General features: G+C 32.6%; 2 protein-coding genes across 5 annotated transcripts in view; both read left to right on the top strand.

Annotated features, from left to right (window-relative positions):
• Positions 1 to 9,324, top strand: part of TwdlT (TweedleT) — a 35,615-nt gene extending 26,291 nt beyond the window's left edge. The window contains exons 2-3 of one of the 2 annotated variants that reach the window (XM_085195006.1): positions 7,851 to 7,982; positions 8,263 to 9,324. In XM_085195006.1, the coding sequence (XP_085051132.1) occupies positions 7,968 to 7,982; positions 8,263 to 9,150 (903 nt within the window). In that variant the 5' untranslated portion in view covers positions 7,851 to 7,967 and the 3' untranslated portion in view covers positions 9,151 to 9,324. Of the gene's footprint in view, positions 1 to 7,832; positions 7,983 to 8,262 lie in introns of those variants that run through there. The other variant, XM_085195005.1, reaches the window with a different exon arrangement.
• Positions 1 to 20,906, top strand: part of LOC146533791 (fibroblast growth factor receptor 4-like) — an 86,205-nt gene that overhangs the window by 48,172 nt on the left and 17,127 nt on the right. The gene's annotated exons all lie outside the window — the stretch shown is intronic.

Below are 20,906 nucleotides of genomic sequence, written 5' to 3'. Positions count from 1 at the left end.
GCAAAAAATAACATTATATTTATTTACTTGTATTAGTATTTTTTCAGCTTTACACTCTATGTCCCATATAACAGAGTCAGTGGAGAGAACCTAGTGTTAATATTCTCCGTTCCCTACTTTCCGCCGAATTATCGATGCATTGCGTGTGAAGTGGCGGAACACAAAGCTAATATAATAAAACATATTTATATAATTAAACTAAAAACAACTTGCAATCGCAAAGCTTAATATGTAACCTATAAATTGTAAACAAGATAATCGTTTAAAAACCTTTTATCAAGATGTTATGTTTCACGCCTTATTTAGATCGTTGTCCTATATTTTCCATTGTTTGTTTCTGTCACTGTTGAGTTCCACTACTCAACATGCAATGCCTCCAAAATTCAGCGGGAAGTGGGGAACGGAAGTGTCTTAATGGGGACGGCGTGTCTTACCTTAGGTTCCCAGGTTCCCTCTACTTACCTGTGTAGCAAGGTAAATATAATATTTAACTTTTAATTCCACTGCCACATTTGAACGAATCCTCGATATTCAAAGAAAATCCTTTCACCCGAGAACTTACTATTACTTAGTAAGTAGTTTAGGTCTACTAGAGTAAGTTAATCCTAGTGCTGATTCATGCGAATTAAGACAAAGTTACGACGGCCTTACGTAAGGCTGTATTGCAAATCTATACAGATATGATCTAAGATTCATCTGTATTCGAAACATTACTTCATATCAATTCAATGATTGTAATTAATAAGCCATTAGGTTCATTTTTTATTCGTTTTAGATTCTGTTATTACATTAATATGATAAAAAAAAAACTAAAACTTAAAGAGTACCGAGTGTACAGTTGCACGTTTTATCCCGCATATAAGGATAGGTAGTGAGATCTTGTGTCAAGACACTCCGTTCTATACTTTTCGCTGGAATTAAAAACATTACGTGGCGTAGCGTGGCTTGACTGGCGGAACCTAACGCTGCCTTATCTTACCAGAACGAGAAACCGAAAATAAATTAACCACATTTACAGCCAAACGGTGTTTAGCGCTTTAAAGCGCTACGATGATTCAGATAAAAAAAATATCACGCGAAAGTAATATAGGCTTCATATTTTTGTTGTTAAAAAATAACATATAGATAACTTAATTAATTTAAGAAAATTAAGAAATTAATTATTTCTTAGCGAAAATATTCACCACTGTTTCACAATATCTCGACAATATCTCGCTCAATACGTATAGTTATCTCTATCGATCATCTAGTTTAAATTACAAAGACCACCTGGTGCTTGAAGCGTGATCACGGACAATATCATACTATGATTAATTATCGAGATCGTCGTGGCGCTCTTTCTACATCCCCGTGATGAAAAGGAAGTAGAGACGAGGGAACCAACCAACTGTTACCCGTATTTGTTCAATTCATTTACAGCTTCCCGCTTTATCCCGCCTTTAGCAGGATAGAGTTACTAGGATAGGCTAGTGTTAAGACAATTCGCCCTCTACTTTTAACCTGAATTCAAGACGTACGAAATAGCTGAACTCAACGCCATTCCATTGTCTTTCCAAAAGGACAAATGCAACTAACTAGTTCATATATATTTGAATTAATAATCGATTAATCATTTTGCCGACATAATCGACGACACGACGAATAAAACATAAAAATTTCAAAATATTTCAAATGTTTCTAATAAGTGGAAAAAAGAAAGGAATACGAATAAGATGCATTGCGGAGGTCGCTCGCTGGGTTTAGCAACACTAATTATATTACGGATCTGTCGGCGTGTGTGTGAATGCGATTTTATTAATTTTAACATGATTCTAGTTTTGATATTACAATTTTATTACTTGTTTTATATTAAAAAAATATTATTTCTTGCACTTAAACTAAACTCTAATTACTAGCTATTATTTTATACGTGTATCAGTAATAGATTATCTAGCATGATTTTTTTATAAATCAACATTGTCACTCGAGAATAAATTAGCTTCACGCTGTATCCCGCACACAGCAAGGTAAGCAGAGGAAACTTCGTGTTACCACTTTCTGCCGAAGTCTGGAGAACCTCGTGTTGTGTAAATCGATTCAATTAAATTAATTGTACCTAATCTATAATTATATAAAATCGAAAGGTCACTCACTCATCACGAAATCTCAGAAACGACATGTGCTAGGAATCTCAAATTTTGCATAGGAGTTACTTATAGGACGTAGGTGGTCACTAAGACGGGAATTTGCAATATTCGACTTCTAAGGGGTTGTTTTTGGGCTTGAAAGTTTGTATGAAACTTCGTTACTACAAATGCTAGGAGTCTCAAATTTTGCATAGACGTCACTAGGACGTAGTCATGGAGACAGAAATTAATAATAACATAGTTCACGCGGGTGTAACCGCGAGCGGACCGCTAGTAAAAAATATACCCAATAGACTTAACGTAATTAAGCTATAGCATATGTACATAACTAAATAAAGAAAACATCAATTTTCAATTTATTATTTAAATAGATTTTGCTTGGTTTTAAATATTTGATCTTAAATACTAAGTAAGGCCTTTGTCCATCGTTTCTAGAGAAAGTATTTCGCGTATGCGCTTTTGACGTTGGTAATGATCTACAACTAATGTGCATTCAAATCTGACGCAATGAGAACCATTAGAGAACATCCACAAGTTTTACTTTGAAAAATCTCATCATCTTTCTTATATTAAAAAAAAACAAAAAGAAAATAAACTTCAGAAAAGAAATTACACCATCATAAGGTATAACTGAATATATGTTGAAATGGTTATTGGTTCGATTCCTGCTGAGGGCTTTTTTAAATATACAATTGTGACTAAAAATATGACGTCTGTCCATCAGTCACTCGTCGTTCGTCGCCGTCATGAATGTACATATTTAAGATAGTGCTTACTTACACATATCACATTACTCTCCATACCAATATTATAAGCCTAAAGATTTTACTTAGTTAAACGCTCTAATCTCAAAAACTGCTGCTGCAAAATGAAAAATTAATGTTTTATTAGATTCTAATATAACAATAATTTTTCCTTTTGCAAACTAACTGTGGGCTATATTTTATTTACCAAATAGAAAGAAAAATCGTATACGAAAACATCCTTAATCTTGTGATATTTACAAAACTTTCGCAATAAACGTAGCTTGGAACGAGGTGCAATGACCATAACATTAATTTTATATTCATTTTGCAAATTTTGCAAATAAATTGATTGATAATTAAATGTCAACAAGTGTGTTTCGTTATATTTTGTATCCGCTTACTTTATCTGTTCGTTGGATGGGACGACATTGATTGAATTTAATTACTTACATTCGATCATAAGAAGGGGACAGACGCGGCGTTCGTCGTTGTGGTTTTTGAAAACAAGATTATTATAGAGGCAGTCCTGGCGCTCTGGGACAGTGTCCGACGATCATAGATTCGATGCTCATTTGGGGGAAGATTTATCTTAATTTCGCATCTGCTAAAACTGACATTGGAAGCTGAAGATAAAGACTATATTTAGTATTTAAAAAAATTAATGTTACAATTGTATAGCAGTGGATTATGACTAAAATAGGAATGGAGGCAAATATGCTAATTGTTATGTTTAAAATTTACATATATTTTCTTTTGGTTGAAAATGTAATAAGACATGTATTTGTATACAGGATGGAATTGTCAGCACCACTTTAAATGAAACCACAGTTTTAACTACTCTATAAAAGTCTAATATAATTCGGAAAAAAAAATAATTCCCAAAAATGAAAAAGTATTTTTTTCAAACAAAATAAATAATAAAATTATCGTTTTAAAATAAAACGCCATTTGTAAAGTATAACATAGGCACGCATACATTTACCTGTCAAAGCGGCAACGTCGCATACGTATGTGTGCGTGACACGAAATACAGGTATGGATAAAAATCGTGAAATGAAAAAAAATCCTACGTCCAAACTGTTAAGGTACCTTGATTAATTTCTTAGGTGTGGGTTTGAAATATATTACCCTATATGCAGTTTCAATAAAAGAAGCGTTGCCTCTTCCACCCTGTATACTAAAGATCCATATTGTTTTTTTATAAAACTAAAAAATACAATATTTCAATTACATTATATTTATTCAGTTGAGAAGAAATTGCTTAGTATTTCATGGATTCACTGTCCATCGTGTTGTAGGACGTGAAACTCACGAGTAGACCATGGGCAAATAGGACATTCCATCCAAATTTTGCGAGAAAAAAATTGAATTAAAATTATTTTAAATACTTAGTGCCAACCATTATATATAAAAGTAAAAACATATCTTTTATATAAAACTTTTAACGTTTATATTCGTTAAATTTTACGATTTTTATTTTCATTCGATATTTAGCTTAAAATAAGAATTTAAACTAAATGTCAGTTTAAGTTTGCTGTCAATTATAAAAATATGTAAACTGAACCTTTTACTTTGAATTTCTTCTTTGCACTGTTATGTAACGTGATTATAAAATTCCTTAGGTTATTTACATCCTGATATTTTTAAAATGTCAAATTATTTTTTCCATGTATATTTCTTATTTTTTTAAATGTCAAGTGATTATTTATAATCTGTGTTTCATACGAATTTGGTAATATATAACTATTGTAAATTCTAACTTCAGTCAAGCTCATAACTCATTTTTTTATAATAATATAAATGAAAAAACTTCTGCAATACAAAATTATCCAATAACTTAAAAAAATCCACTATCAACCAAACCAAACTTTATAGTAAATATTAACATAACACTAAATACATAAATATTTATGAATATACGACTATATATACCTAAAATTATATAGATATATAATGACCACAAAAGTTTTTAATAAAAAATTCGAAAGCGGCGAGCGCACACGACGCCCGTCAATAGATATCTGATTCAATACCCGTAGCTGCGCTTGCGCAAGTGTCAGAGGGCAGTTTATCATGAAAATCATATGTCACAATAAATATTATCAACTATTACACTATTTGAACATAATGCTATAGTATTTGAACTTAACATATTTATTTTTGAATGACTTAATGATTTTTGAATGTTATTTTATCTTTTAGTAATTACTACTTTATATAAAAGAGAGACAGTTTAACAATATCGCTATAGCGTGTAACTAAAAGTAATACTCCACTAGGAAGGAGAGTTAAGCTAACTAACTTAAGAAGCTCCGCTCCCACGCCGTGTTAAGTGTCGGAGCTTAACGCCGCGCTGTCTACCAAAGCGGGAAAATGAAAAACAATATTATCAGAGATCGTATCCATACAAAATCATTACTTACCATAGATTAAACAATCACATATTAAATGGTGACAATAACTGTTAACCAACAATGAAAAGAACAAAAGACCTAACTAAGTACCTACCTATATAAGCATTTATAAAAAATAATTTAAAAAATAATAAAAAAAAAAAAATTTTTTTTTTAACATACTAACTAATTAAATAAATAATATTTTATTAATAAAATTAACTAATTATTGTTTGAGTCTTGATGCTTTTCATATTTTAATTCTTTATCTTGATATTGCCTGAAGCTTGCCTCGTCTAATAAACCAGTTTGTTATCATTAGTAAGAGTTATAGTATGTTACACCTGAGTGACATTGAAAGAGATTTATAGGATACATATGTTTATTTTGTTTATATCATTAGTATCTTAATTTCTTCGCTCTAGTAACAAGGCAAAGAGCGGCGTTAAATTCCATTACTCAACACAATGGTAAAAATTCAGGAGAAAGTAGAGAACGGAGTGCCTTAACACTAGGCTCGCTTTGCGTACACTGCTATATAGCAGATGCTGAAAAGCTTCCCAATGCGTAATATAATTAATTAAATATTTTTATTTTCTGTAGCTAAATTATTATGTAAATAGAGATGCATAGTAAATAACAGGAGGTTTTTCTGCCTAATGCTGTATTTCCATATAAAGCTAGGTAGGCAGAGAGTACCAAATGCTCATACTCTCCTTCCTTCTATCCCACTCTCCTGTTGTTTTCTTTATTTTTGAGACAATGCATATTGAGTAGCGAAACTCAACGCCGCGCGTTATACAGCTACCACAGCGGGAAAACAAAGTAGTGGAATGGTTCAGGTAGGAAGAGAATCTCCAATCGTTGCGTTCACAGGCAAATGCTATGCTTTTTCATATAAATAAATATTTCATATATATAATAGCTAGGTGGTTTTCATTTGATATGTCATCTTGATATCAAGCCCTTTCGTAATGTTTTTATAAAAATTGTTGTTTCATAATTTAACTTTAGTTTTATTTCGAAACTACTTACTTAGTTAAAACTGTAGTAATTTCTTTCCTTAAATATTTTATTCTTTGCATTAGTTTAACATGCTCTTAATAATAAAGATAGATTGAACTGAATGGGTTATATCACTCTCCCAGGATGATGGATAACCGATCCAATAGTTGGTCACATCTTAACTAGATCGTTTGACGTTTTAAAGGCATATACTTTCCGTGTAAAGTTTATATATCAAAAAAAAATAAATATTTTCTTTAAGTAGTTCACACACTAAGGAAAAGGAAATAATTAGTAACTCATGAAAAATGTTTTAGTTTACAAGAGACGCGTATTCGAGTTCCGCTATGTACAATTTTTTATATAACAGTGATAATAATATAGAACAACAGTTTCACGTTATTTTCTCACATAGTTGAGTGGGTACAGGGAACCTAGCGTTAATACAATCCGTTCCCCACTTCCCGATCATTTATCGAGCATTGAGCGTATTAAGATGCGAAACTCAACGCCGCTCTGCATCTTATTACCAGAACCAGGCAATGAAAGCCATTCATTGCTCGTATTGGGAATCGAACCCACAGCCTATGTATATACAATCAGCTGCTGTACAATTTAATTGCAATAATAATCATAATAAATTTCAATCACCATAAATCCCTGTACTAAAATGCAACGACTATTTTAAACGCACCTTTAATTATCGCTGTAACGAAGCAATATATAATATTGATACTAACTGGAACTCATCTTATTTCTTATGGTCGTTATATTATCACTCAGTACGGGTGTCTTATGAAATACTTATATGATAGTTTTACTTGTATCATAGTTTCTTCAGATATATGTAGCTAAAACTAATTATTTTCATTTCCCTGTTCTAGTAGACAAAGTGCGGTGTTAAGTTCTGCAAAATCTATTTGCACTGTTTGAGTTCAGGCGGAAAATTGAAAACATATTTTTTTTACGCTAAATTTTGTCTGCGAAAAGAAATAATTAAAAGGAAATTTATTTATTTGTATTTATTGAATATTTCATTCCCGTAAGTAGAAATCGAGTCTACAACGGTGTCCGAATTATATATTATTATACAAATTCAGTATAATATACTTTTTATTATATATTTGTGTAATGTAAAAATACTATGATTTCTAGACGCATTAAATTATGTTGAAATACTCGTACACTAATGTGCAAAGTGTTTATGTCAATATGACAAAAGTAATCTTATACGAAAATATTAGAATTTCTTAGAACATCCTGTTTCAAGACTTTATTTTAAAATTTTCCAAATCGTCTATAAGCTTTATAAAAAATAATTATGAAATAAATTAATATGATAATACATAAAAGAGAGCGAGATCAAAAAATAAAAGCAAAATTAAAAACGTATGAATGAAAAAATAAAAAAAAAATCGGAAATAGTTCTAAAACTATAATAATTATAACAATAGATAATTAATTATCTAAGCATTGCGTTGACATCTTAAATTTTAGTGTGAAAGTGCAAAGAAGATCCACATTGTTATCACCGAAGGCGAATTCGGACTTGTGTCATTAAATTCATAATTCTCGCATAGCCTGAAGGCCGAATCTTAGGAAGAGCCAGGGAGAGTGGCGTCGACGAGTCGTCTGTATAAAAGCCAGGTGAATCAGGCACAGAGCATCACACAACCACGAGACCTCAGCGAGTCAACATGAAAGCATTCTTGGTAGGTAGCCGTGTGCAGTGAAAGTGTTGTGACCTGTGTGTGACCCGAGTCTTGCTTCCTTATGGGACTGTGACTCACGACTGTGCTCTCGATACAATCAACCGAGCGATCGGTCTCGATCATGGGAATCGATACGGGATTTGTGTGCAACAAGCTAATTTAACATTTTGCACTACATAAATACTGTGGATGTCGCTACAATTGTTTTAACCAACTGAATTAAATTGGATTGTGTTAGTTTAAAGATAAATATGTGAAATATGTCCTCTTTGTGTCTTAGGTATTAGCAGCCGTCGCGGCGATCGGCTCGGCGAGGCCCGAGGCGGGATACTCCTACAATGCGCCCGGTGGTGGCGGTCTCGGTGGTCACGGGGGCGGCATCGGTGGTCACGGGGGCGGCATCGGAGGCGGCATCGGTGGCGGCCATGGCGGCCTCGGTGGTGGCTTCTCCTCCGGTGGCCTGAGCTCCAGCAGCTTCGGCATCGGTGGCGGATTCGGCGGAGGTATCGGTGGAGGTATCGGCGGAGGTATCGGTGGAGGATTCTCCTCCGGCGGAGGTTTCGGCGCCGGAGGCGGCGGCGGCTTCGGAGGTGGCTTCGGAGGAGCCCCCATTGTCCAAAAACACATCTACGTCCATGTCCCACCCCCAGAACCTGAAGAACAACGCCCACAAATCATCTCCGGCGGAGCCATCCCCCAGAAACACTACAAGATCATCTTCATCAAGGCCCCAGCACCTCCCGCACCTGTTGCCCCCATCATCCCTGCTCAGGCTCAAAACGAAGAGAAGACCCTCGTATACGTGCTGGTCAAGAAACCCGACGAACAACCCGACATCACTATTCCCACCGCCGCCCCTACTCAACCCTCAAAGCCCGAAGTATACTTCATCAAGTACAAGACCCAGAAGGAAGGTGGTTCCATCGGTGGGGGTGCTATCGGCGGTGGTATTGGCGGTGGTATTGGCGGTGGTATCGGCGGTGGTATCGGCGGTGGACTCGGTGGTTCCGGCATTGGTGGCGGTATCTCTGGTGGTAGCATCGGCGGCGGTCTCTCCGGCGGCAGCATCGGCGGCGGTATCGGAGGTGGCATCGGAGGCGGACACGGCTCCTCGGGCTCCGTCAGCTCCTCGTACGGACCCCCCGGACACTCCGGCGGTCCATACTAAACCCGCACACCGCGTGCTAACTTGTGATACCTGCTCAGCCGGCGACAAACCTAGTATATAAGTAGAGAAAAAATTACGGTGCCTAAATGTATTTATGTAAATAGTAATTTTAATGTATAATTTTAGTTGTATTATAAAATCTTTTTTGCATAAAAAACTCGATAAACCAACGAATTTTGTGATTTTATTTACATTACTTAACTCGATATACATCTCAATTTAAAAAAGACTCCCATAACATATTACACACATTCTAGTTAAACAAACAAAAAAACGTAGTCAAAACAAATAAGAAAAGAAATCGATCGTCTCGATTGCTCTAAGAGAAAATGTACATATACAAACAAACATACAAACATATATCTAAAAAATTTTGTAAGACCATCACCAAAACACGCCAAGGTCTCTTATCGAGACGTCTTCCATTTTTGTATTAACAAACTACATATTAGCACCTGTCCGGCAGATGATAGAAAGTGGTTGTTTTCTCCGTCCATCATTGCGCAATACGGGACGGAGTGACCTCACTTGCATAAGAATGAAGCCTCCTTACAAAATACGGTAAAGTAAGAGCTTCGCTAAATATGTGTTACGTAAAAGCACCCACTACACAATTCGGTTGCGTAAACCTTGACATTTGGTGGTTTCCCTTTATGAAATCATGCATTTATACATACATACATATATTAGCTTACTACAGTTTTTTTAACAAATCTTTGGAAATATTTTTTGAATTTTCCTTTTATTAGCTTCATGCTGTATCCCGCATATAGCGGGATAGCAGCAAAGGGAATATGGGAACCTAGTAATTAGACACCCCGCTCCCATTAAGACACTATAAAAGTATTAGTTTTTTGACAAACTATATATTTCAAGAAAAATCTAAGATAGAGCAATAAATAATAGCTATTAGTACAACAGTGAGAGTGACAGCCAGGTATAGCATACAAAAAATGCTTCACGACAGTATAAAGGGCGTCGAACTTACTCACACGTTTTGCTTACGCAATAGTGAAAAGATTCATAATAATCATTTATGTACGTAACTATTTTTTTTGTCACCAGATAAAAAAATTAAAATAATTTACTCCCCCGAGAGGGAATCGAATCCACAATTATCATCACGGCAGTCTCATATAGGTTTAAATATAATAATTATTCCAAGTTTATAGCCCATGTTTATAGGATTAAATCTATAATTATATATTAATTAGCGACATAGTGTTTTAATTTACAATATTATACACGTGCATATATAATGAAATAAACATTTTACATAAATAATGAAATCATAAAATGAAAACCACAATTGAAATTCATTTTAACAAAATTACTTTCATTATGACATGATTCTATGTTAATTACAATTAAGATGCAAATCTCAATATTATGTATTATAAACAGTATTGATGCTATGTTGGCGTAGTTGAGACATATCAGACTCGTAAGCGGTGGTCACGAGTTCAATTTTTACGCGGTAAAATATTTTTATTTCTCACATAAGTCCGATCTGAACAAGAGTTCCACCATCTGTCACGTAATGGATGAAAATATATATTTTTTTTCATATCATCATACTGTATTTCTTTATTATATATATCAGGGGACGCAGAGGGAACCTAATATCGACAAGCGTTCTTCACTTTCCGCCGAACTCTCGAGGGATTGCTTGTTTAATGGCGGTTCCCAACGCTACTTTTTGCCTTGTTAGAAAGAAATAAATATTTGATTCATTCCCCCGAGTTAGAATCGAACCCACAAACTACTATTTTTAGTACTTTTTTTAACATATGCCCAATCTTATATCTATTAGCTTAGGTCTGCCATCTTGCACGCAATAGACGAGAATATTACTTCAAATATCAACTTTATATTTATCTTGTCTCTCACGAGCTTACTTTCTTTGATCAAAACAAACTTATTAGTGGAACTTCGTAGTTTGCAGTGAGTAGTGTTATATCACTATTTCTAATTTTAGCTTATAGCTTAATGCTTATGTATTACAAAATATATTTTACGTATTTATTTTGGAAAGAAAAAAATCTAATAAAACAATTATATAATATTTATTAAGTGGGAAAGTTTTTTTCTTAATACTATTACAATAATTACTACAAATGTGAACAAAATGTATAATTTTATAATTTGTATAAAAGTACTATAGCAAATATATTAAAAAATAAATTATGAGTTACATTCATCCATTGAATATAATACATATCTCTTATAATCATATGTGTTTTAGTAATAAACAAAAATCTACTTTAACACAATCTAATAAAGTCGAAAATAAAATATCAATTTTGAACAAAATTTACAGCGAAAGCAAAACCACTCTCACTCTCATCGCAATCTCAACCAAACTTGTTCGGGACTATCAAAATTTATATAAGAATTTTGAATTTTATATATATTGATGTTAAAGTTCAAAATTGAACGTAGAAGAGATTGAAAAGGTTACGCAAGAGGAACAGGTTGTTAAGATGTAAAATAAGTTTAATATTTTTAATGACGTTAGTAATTTCCTTTGTGATGTGTTAATATTGTAATGAGAGGGCATAAAGAGATGTTGATAACAGATTTTATGTACTTTATAATCCATTTTAGTCAGTAATATTAATTTTTAACTTTTATTTTAAATTTTAAAGTTTATATATAAACGGGATTGTAGAGGGTTAGAACTCACTCGGTTTAAGGTATAGGAATGGGTATGCCTAGTCCACCTCCATAATACCCCATAATAGTATATTGCTCACATCAGATATTTTAAAGCTAGATTTTAAAGAGCAATTAAGGCTAATTCCTTAAAAAAAGCTTTGCGCAAAAATATCAATAAAAAAAAAAGTTTAGAAAGCTATGCAATTTTTATACAGTTTTCTCTATTTTGATTTAAAATTATTTAAATCCTACAACTGTATACATTTTATGATATTTAAATGATGTGCCATATTGTCATTAAGCCATCTAAACCACTAGAAGACAAACCTTTCTTTTAAAATATCTGTAGAGATTCTCATGAATTCAAGAGAATTAACTATTATAAAGTTCTCACTTACAAAATTGGGCGTACAGAGAAGAACGGCGTGTGTCCATAATCGATTCTTATTACCTCACTAGATGTATGAAATAAGCGAATATCGATGATACCAGGGGAGGATCACGTGAAAAGCATAAAGACCTGGATTTCTTATGCTTTTAGTGATCTTCCCCTAGTACTTCCACTAGCCCTTCTCCCAAGATGAGAAGAGATTGACCTGTAGCATTTGACGCGGCGTTTTCTCTAGGTTCACTTTATAAGAAATACCGTCAAAATTGTATATTTTAATTTTATTATTAAGTATTAAATTAACCGTTACCTAAATCGTGTATACTTACACATTTTTCTCGTAATATCTATTTTAGTCGCATCATCTGCCATGTCTAATTACTCTTTTTAAACCCCCTTTCATAGAAAATCTTTCCTTTGAAGTTGTTTCATTAAATATCTTAAGCTTACTAATAAATTTATACCAGGAAAGATTAAGTTAATATTAAATTTTCCTTTTTTATTTAATTTTACCTTATTATAAGTATAACGTATAAGTATAGTACAAAGATATTTTAAATAATTTATACAGGGTGGAAGAGGCAGCGCTTCTTTTACTGAAACTGCATATAAGGTAAAATATTTCAAACCCAGAATTAAAAAAAAATCAAGGTATCTCAACGGTTTGGACGTAGGATTTTTTTTACATTTCACGATTTTTATCCATACCTGTATTTCGTGTCACCCACACATACGTATGCGACGTTGCCGCTTTGACAGGTAAGTGTGTGCGTGCCTATGTTATACTTTATAAATGGCATTTTATTTTAAAACGATAATTTTATTATTTATTTTGTTTGAAAAAAAAACTTTTTCATTTTTGAGAATTTTTTTTTTTTCCGAATTATATTAGGCTTTTATAGAGTAGTTAAAACTGTGGTTTCATTTAAAGTGGCGCTGACAATTCCACCCTGTATACTACTTTTAATGTAAGAACAAATCGCTTAAGTGCAAGTCGGACTAGCCTACCGAGGGTTACGTGTCAATTTCGGGGGGTCAAAGAGAAGTACAACTTATAAAAGTTGACAAACTTACGTTTTCGGGCATATGCACACATTTTGCATAAAATGTGTGCATATGCCCATAGTGTGTAACTGTAATTATATGTTTGTAATGGTTTTTGTTTGAATATATGTAAATTTCCATCTTTCGGATATTTTCAAGTCCACGATAAGTACCCTATAGGTATCGATTACGCGATGAATTTCATACAAAATAAAGCAAAATCATTGCATAAACTTTATCTTTTCTATCTATCTTAATATTTCATGTGCTCCAGAGAACTGTAGACATGGACGTCTGATTGTATTGAGCTCGTAACAATCTTGAGAAAGTAGGTCTTAACACACGACAGACCTGCAAGAAGAAGACAAGTCCTAAAAAGGTTTCGTTTTTGCTATTGAGGTACGGAACCCTAAAATGACCCATACTTATATTTAAACCTATAACTATTATATTACACACATATCAATAATGCCAAAACGATTCAATATGACTTCACTTCCCATTACTTCAATAATGCCTCAATAAAACATTACTCACCAGTCAGCGGCTACTCTTATTTTACTGTACATACTCGTAAATCATATTAACGATCTTTCACCGAATAATAGACAAGGCCAGCGTTATGAAGTATTTTTACACAATGTACTTTATTGTTTTGAAATTAATGATTTTGTATGAAAAATGGTCTAGCAATACAATTTGCCTGTATGAGTGTTCCTATTATGTTGTCATTTTTGTTTTATTGTATGGAAACAAACAACATTTGTCGTGAGCGTGGTTGTAGCGTTGTGGATTCGATTCCTACTCGGGAAAATGAAATATTTTATATTTTCATTAAAATTAACAACAAAAATATCCATTATATTACAAAATAAAATATTATATTCTCCGTTTTCTCCTATAAAACAACAATTTATATGCAGAAAGACATGCACTCAGTAAATATTGATAAAGCATATGCGTGAACATACTCGCGCTGAGAATTCCGGAAACGTCACATATTGTTGCAAGTTGCAATTTCACTTGCACTTGAATACATTGTGTCATTGACCTCGAAGGCGTTACAAACAAATTTTGTACGAAGAAAAATATTTACATACTTACATAAATGGCATAAATATACAATATTCAATAATAATGTATATTGTATAAATATACAAATTATATATAATTATTCTTCTTACTGCTAAAAGAATTTTTCTAAGTTATTTATAGAAACTTAACGACCTACTAATTGATGAATAGAGCCTACTATTGTGTCATTTTCTAATTAGAAAAGAGAATACAAATCGTTTTGTTTAACTAAAACCAAGAAAACATTTACATTATAAGAGGAGGGAAGGAAGGGGGATAGATTTTTTCAGCTTCACGCAGTATCCCGCTCATAGTAGGGTAGGTAGAGGGAACCTGGGAACCTAGTTTTAAGACGCTCTGTTTCCTTTAAGACACTTCCGTTCCGCACTTACTGCCGGATTCTGGAGGCATTACGTGTTAAGTGGCGGGACTGAAGCGCTCGCTTTGCCTGGTTATTAGAGTCGAGTGGAAATCAAACCCAAAACCTCGCATTTACACCCTTGTGCTACGACTGGCTTCAATTACATATATTTTGTATGTATGTATGCATTGATGATTTCCAAATGAAATACTTATGAACACTCATCATGTCTTTAACTTAAAAAAACAATTAAATTAAATCGTTTTAAGCAACACCAACTAATCTTTGCAATTCAAATACAAAACATTTAGACTTAAAGTGTGTCAATTGTCCTTTTCCATACATTATTTAGCCATTAGGTCACATTTGTTAGGAGTTGCACGTTTTCGGTATAAAAGTCCTTTCCGTAAAACCACTTTCTGCGTGAGTCATCCTTATGTAACTTCAACTTCAACTCCAACTTTTACAACCGCCGGTGGAACAATGTGGACTTGTTATGTAATGTCTGATATCCTGTTTTAAAGTAAACTTATGGGTGGTTATTATTTTGTAAATGATAATAAAAGTTTTGTAGGTTTTACGGAAACTGTTGTGATAAGGTATATATTAAATATTTTTTTTATATATATACTGTGTATAAATGTATAGATACAGATAAAATTGTAATGTCTCTCTGTGGTTTTAAAGTTACTAGGGTTTTTTCTTAATGCACTTATGTAGTTATTTAGACGATACTAAAATATAAAAATAAATCAGCTTCACGCTGTATCCCGCACAAAGCAGGATAGGCAGAAGGTAAAAACACTCCGTTTCCCACTTTCCGCTGAGTTCTGGAGGCATTACATGTTGATTGGCGGAATTCGACGCCTCGAGCGAAGTAATTAAAATATTAAGTATTACATTCCCCGAGTGGGAATCAAACCCACAATCTTTCACGTTACAGTGAGACACTTGTATCTCTGCGCCACGACTGGCCTCATATTTGAAATAAAGCATATGTGGAAATGCATGTTCTGTGAAGGAATATTTTAATTACAATTCCCTGTTTCACCAGATAATTTTTAAACTAAAAGGTGTTGAAAAACTACTTCCAATTACAATGTAAGTGTACTAAGATAACATCTAACAAAATAACAAACTATACTAAGTAAAACGGAAGTATATTAGAACAACGGTTGTGATTTCGATTTCGAATCATTGCCGACTGCTAAGCAAGGGTTATTTCACTCATGTTCTCGCTCTGGTAACAAGACAAAGCGTGGCGTTGAAATCCTCCATCCAACACGCAATGTCTCGAAATATTTGGTGAAAGGTGAACAGCTCAGTGTCTTAATTACTCTTATCACTAAGTTCCCTTTATCTACACTGCTAAAAGCGGGACACAGAATGCTAAAAAAAGAATTCTAAATGTACGTATATATGTAATTACAAATAATTTTCCGTAATTGCGAAGCATCTTAGCAGATCAAGGCTGGAACATTCTATCTAGATTCTTTTAACCTAACTTGCCTAGGTCAGCCGCATCGATATGGTCGGGTGATGGCACACCCGTTCATCTTGGTAGATAAGGTTAAAACAATTTAAATTCAAAGTAAACATTTACTTCAATTTAGATAGTTATGTTTGGGAATATAAATAAGTTGGCAAATATTATTAGATGATGTAACATTGAAAAATATTTTCGTTTCTTTCCGTTATTGGGCAGACTATAGAAGAATTTTGATTACGCTTACACACACAATGTTTTAAGAAGAAACTATCTTGATAGATCTAGACCTAGGAATATAAACAAATCCTCATGTGCTACGAGTAAATCTTTTAATATTTGGCTTGGCTTTTTAAATAAAAGGGCTGGTGTTTTTCATTCTTTTCTTTTTCCTGTAAAGCGTTTTAGGCAAATAAATCAATTTTGACATCCACACCACACCATTTGGCACGCTCGTAGCGTAATAAATAAAGAACTGAACTGAACCATTACGAAAAATCAACAAACGGAAAAGATACCTTCCAGCAAATTCACTTCCACTTCACAACTTGTAGGAAAAAGCGATAATTAAATCAAAAGTCATGCCTACATAACAATTAACTGCGGAAAACAGGTGAAAGAAAATTGGAAACAATAGTACGCGACGCATGACGCCGCTATCGCTATCTCAGAGCGTTATACGCTCGTTTACCATAAATATTATCTTAATGAACTTTAAGTATACTTTAAAAAGAATTAAATATACTTAATAATTAATTATATTGTAATTTTGTTTTTTTTATGAACTTATTTATTGTGTAGTGCTAATTTAGTTCATATTTCAAATTAGAAGGCAGCGGCCTGTTGGAATTGTTATAATAAAAATACAGCTATCGTCTTTTGACTAATAAAAAAAATATATTAAAAATACATGTAATTTTAGTATTAGTGGTTTTCTCTCCCGCTGAGTTTCTTGCGCCTATTATACCTCAGACCTGAGGTATATTAGTGAACTGATGGTAAATTATTTGACGTTCAAAAAATTAAGCATGTAACTTCTTGTTTTGGATGAAATTATTTAACTTTGACTTTGATAGTTTCACGCTGCATCCCGCACATAGCAAGCAAGCTGAGGGAAACTGGGAACCTAATTTGTTCTCTACTTACCACCAAGTTCTGGAGTCATTACGTGTTGAGTGGCGGAACTGAACGTCGCGGTTTGCTAAATTATTATAATATGACGAAATGAAAATATTGAATATTTCATTACCTCAAATGAAGATCGAATCCACAACTAGCCGCTTTTACAAATATTTGTCATATAAAAGTAAAAAAATCATGTAAAGGTTGATTTATTACGACGTATGGTCAACATCTGAAATATTATTTAATAACGATATGGCCTAAACAACATTACACATTTTTCGCTTGAATTTAGGAAGTGCAAAGGAAAAATGAGTAATTTATAATTCCACATAAATCCCCATCATGAATAAAAAAAAAAGAAAATCAATAGATAAAGATAAGTTTTTGTCTTGGAAATAGATAGAAATAATTCAAGCTAAGTAAGTGGCAGTTCAATGGCGGAGAAATGAAGCTGAAACAAACGGTCTTATGTAATATATTCTATGGTAATCATGGGGTGGGAATTCAGAGAGTGCTCAAAGTGAAAGTTATTGTTACGTAATTTCGATAGAAATTTATCATTATGACGAATTCACTATGTTTGCATACAATTACTATTTTTTTTTACGTTTGCCCATCTACGGTATTGTTAGTGATGTAGGCATAAACTAAACAGTTCTTATATCCGCTTTTGTTTTTAAGATATATCAGGTAGATAGCGTAACTCAACGCCGTACTTAGCTTAGTTAGATGATGCGTTTAAAGAAAGCATAGTCCTTTGTTTTACCTATTTAGAACTGAGGTTCTTCGCTGTTTGAGCTGTTCTCAAATACCATATTACTAAGTTGTTGGTTACAATGTATGTATATTGAATTAGTATATTGTGTAAAACTCGCAAAAGTCATGCAAATTCGTCCATTACTGAGATAGTAGAGGGACACTAAAAAAAGGATTTCCCGAAATTCTTACGGGAACGGGAAAAAACGGGATGTTATTACTTTTGTATTTCACGCAAACAACATTTCGTGCTAAAATTACTAAATTATATAAATAAATTAAAAATGTAAAACCTATCTGTTAATTATAAAATATCTTGCTTTCTCTACAGTGATTTAACATTTGGCGACTGCCGCTTAAACTGATACTTTACATTCAACCAATGTTTGTTTTACGCACAGACTCCGCAGATGATATTGAATATGTAAACGGGTCTTTGTGAGTCATTTCTGCATCCGGAAAGCATGTTGATTGGTAGAAAGTATGTAAAATGTCTTAAATAAATACATTTTGTTAACAGAACTACAGATAAAATAGGAAGAGAGAGCATTCAGATAAGATTTTGCATTTTATGATTCCGTTAAAAGATTTTTTTTAACATCATTATTTTAAAAAAAATATACTAATAAATATATAAATAATGATCATTTACTTTTAAAATCATATATTTTCATTTTTTTTTTAAATAAGCTGAACCAAGCTAAAAAAGCTAACTCGTTGGGGGTAAAATTTGTACACATCGTTACATACCTGTATTTTTTTTGTATTTTCTTTTTTTATTCTACAATATAATTATAAAATAATTGAAATGTATTAATATTATTTTGTCTTAAAGTATTTTTTTTATAAGAGTTTATTATTATGAATTAAAACATTACGTAGACTGTAATCTGATTTTATCTAATCTAAATCAAGTGATTTTAAAGAATGGACTAAACCTCGAACTATTACCATTGTGTGCAATAAAGAATTATACGCTATTGAATCACAAACAATAAAAAATTATACGATAAAAGATACAAAATATTACTTGAAATATATGAAACATACAATCGTAAAACCTATTTGAATTACAACCTCTTTTGTTTCTCAAAAACAATTTTCCATATCATATTATGAATTCATTAGAAAATATTGTGTAAGAAAAAACTAGTTTAAAGTTACCAATCCACGAAATTTACGAAGCTACACTTATAGTAACATTGAAATATTTAATTTAAAAATAGCTTTTACTAGCGGCTTCGCTCTCGTGGGCAAATTAAAATTCAAAAAAACTATATTCTAAATGCCCAATGTCATTTTAATGGGGGTGGTCATGGATGGATTTAATTTTAAACAATTAAATCTACCTGAGAATAGCGCATTCAACAAAAAAATTTTTATATTTGATTGATTTCTCGATATATGGCGTTTCGAGCGTGCCAGTTGAGCACAATTCATTTCGCCAATGTCACGTTGTATGGAAAACACACGAAGGAAATTGACCGGTAATAAAAAAGATAAATATACACAATTATAGAATACATGTAAAAAATTTTTATAATATTAATATAGATGTCAAAAAAAAATTAATAGCGTTCGTTAGCGCTAAAAATTTGATGGACAACAAAATGATAATCAGTTGTGCAAACACCATGTATGCGGATTTATTACCTAACACATTGTTGTGAGAATCTTTGTTACGCTAATGCGATTCCAGTCTCACGAAAAATTTAATTTTAAAAATATTCTACACCTATAAAAACTTCATATTTTAAATTAATTGTTAAATATTTTAGTTGTATTTATGTATATTTAGGTACAGTTAATTTTTGTTTGAATATTGTCCTATTCAGAGATTTTTTTAGTTACCGAGGAAAATATTAAATATTTATAGCGACACCTCTACAATGTGATTAAGTTTTGAGAGAGTAAAAATAAAATTAGACATTAAAATGTAAAATGAACAGTCAGTGAAGTAATTGTTAATCCCTGTATCCTAACGATGATAATCCTCTGCTTATCAACGTAATACTCTCAAAGCCTGTTTCGCTCACAGATAACATTAAAATATATTTAATATTACGAAAATAGGTACTTAAAGAGGCGAAATATATCAGATTGCCAATACAAATATGATGTAATCTTTTTCAAATGGTTTTGAAAATATATTTTCATTATATATTTCCATTAAATTTTTACTCTCCACTCCTTAAATTCGTTATATTTCCTTTTATTGTCATATGTTAGAGAAATACCAACGTACGAATATATCTATATGTTCCACCACTGAACACGTAATGCCTCTAGACGGCGTTAAAGTGGGGAGCAGAGTGTTTTGACACTAGACTCCCTTTGCCTACCTTGCTAAAAAAAATATATATATTCTTTAGTCTAACAAGATGTAATAATACAATAAATAACAAAAAATAAAAAATCTGTGAGGGGCCGGAGGCACAAAAAATTAAGGAATGAATAAGAAATCTTTCTCATTTGATTTTTTCTCCAGATTTAAACATCTTCACTTATATTTAAGACTAATACATAATAATAAATATTCCATACAATTACATGGTCTTTCAAAATCTAATTCACCGCCAAATGACCGCTCTTTCACGTTTCAAATAACAGCTCCACGGTAATTACGTTTAGAAATATTTGGACTGGTGAGAGGATCGCTCATGCTCATATCATTCACCCAATCGAGTTAACATGTTGTGTATTTTAATGATTTGGGACAGTCACAAAGTAAAAGCTGAAGCAGAAAAAAGAGATTGACTTCCATTTTCAGTAGAAGGTTAAATTACTTTCATTGCCTTAGGTATAGTAGATTTTCTCTGCTTAAACTGTTTTCTTCTAATTTTTCTAGTATTATAATTTAAACG

The sequence above is a fragment of the Heliconius melpomene genome, chromosome 12 (assembly GCF_056956725.1).
Source record: "Heliconius melpomene rosina isolate 202511_hmr_F chromosome 12, ASM5695672v1, whole genome shotgun sequence".
In the NCBI taxonomy this organism is placed as follows: Eukaryota; Metazoa; Arthropoda; class Insecta; order Lepidoptera; family Nymphalidae; genus Heliconius; species Heliconius melpomene.
The sequence above is the reverse complement of the archived record's forward strand: the minus strand, read 5'-3'. Positions and strand labels throughout refer to the sequence as shown.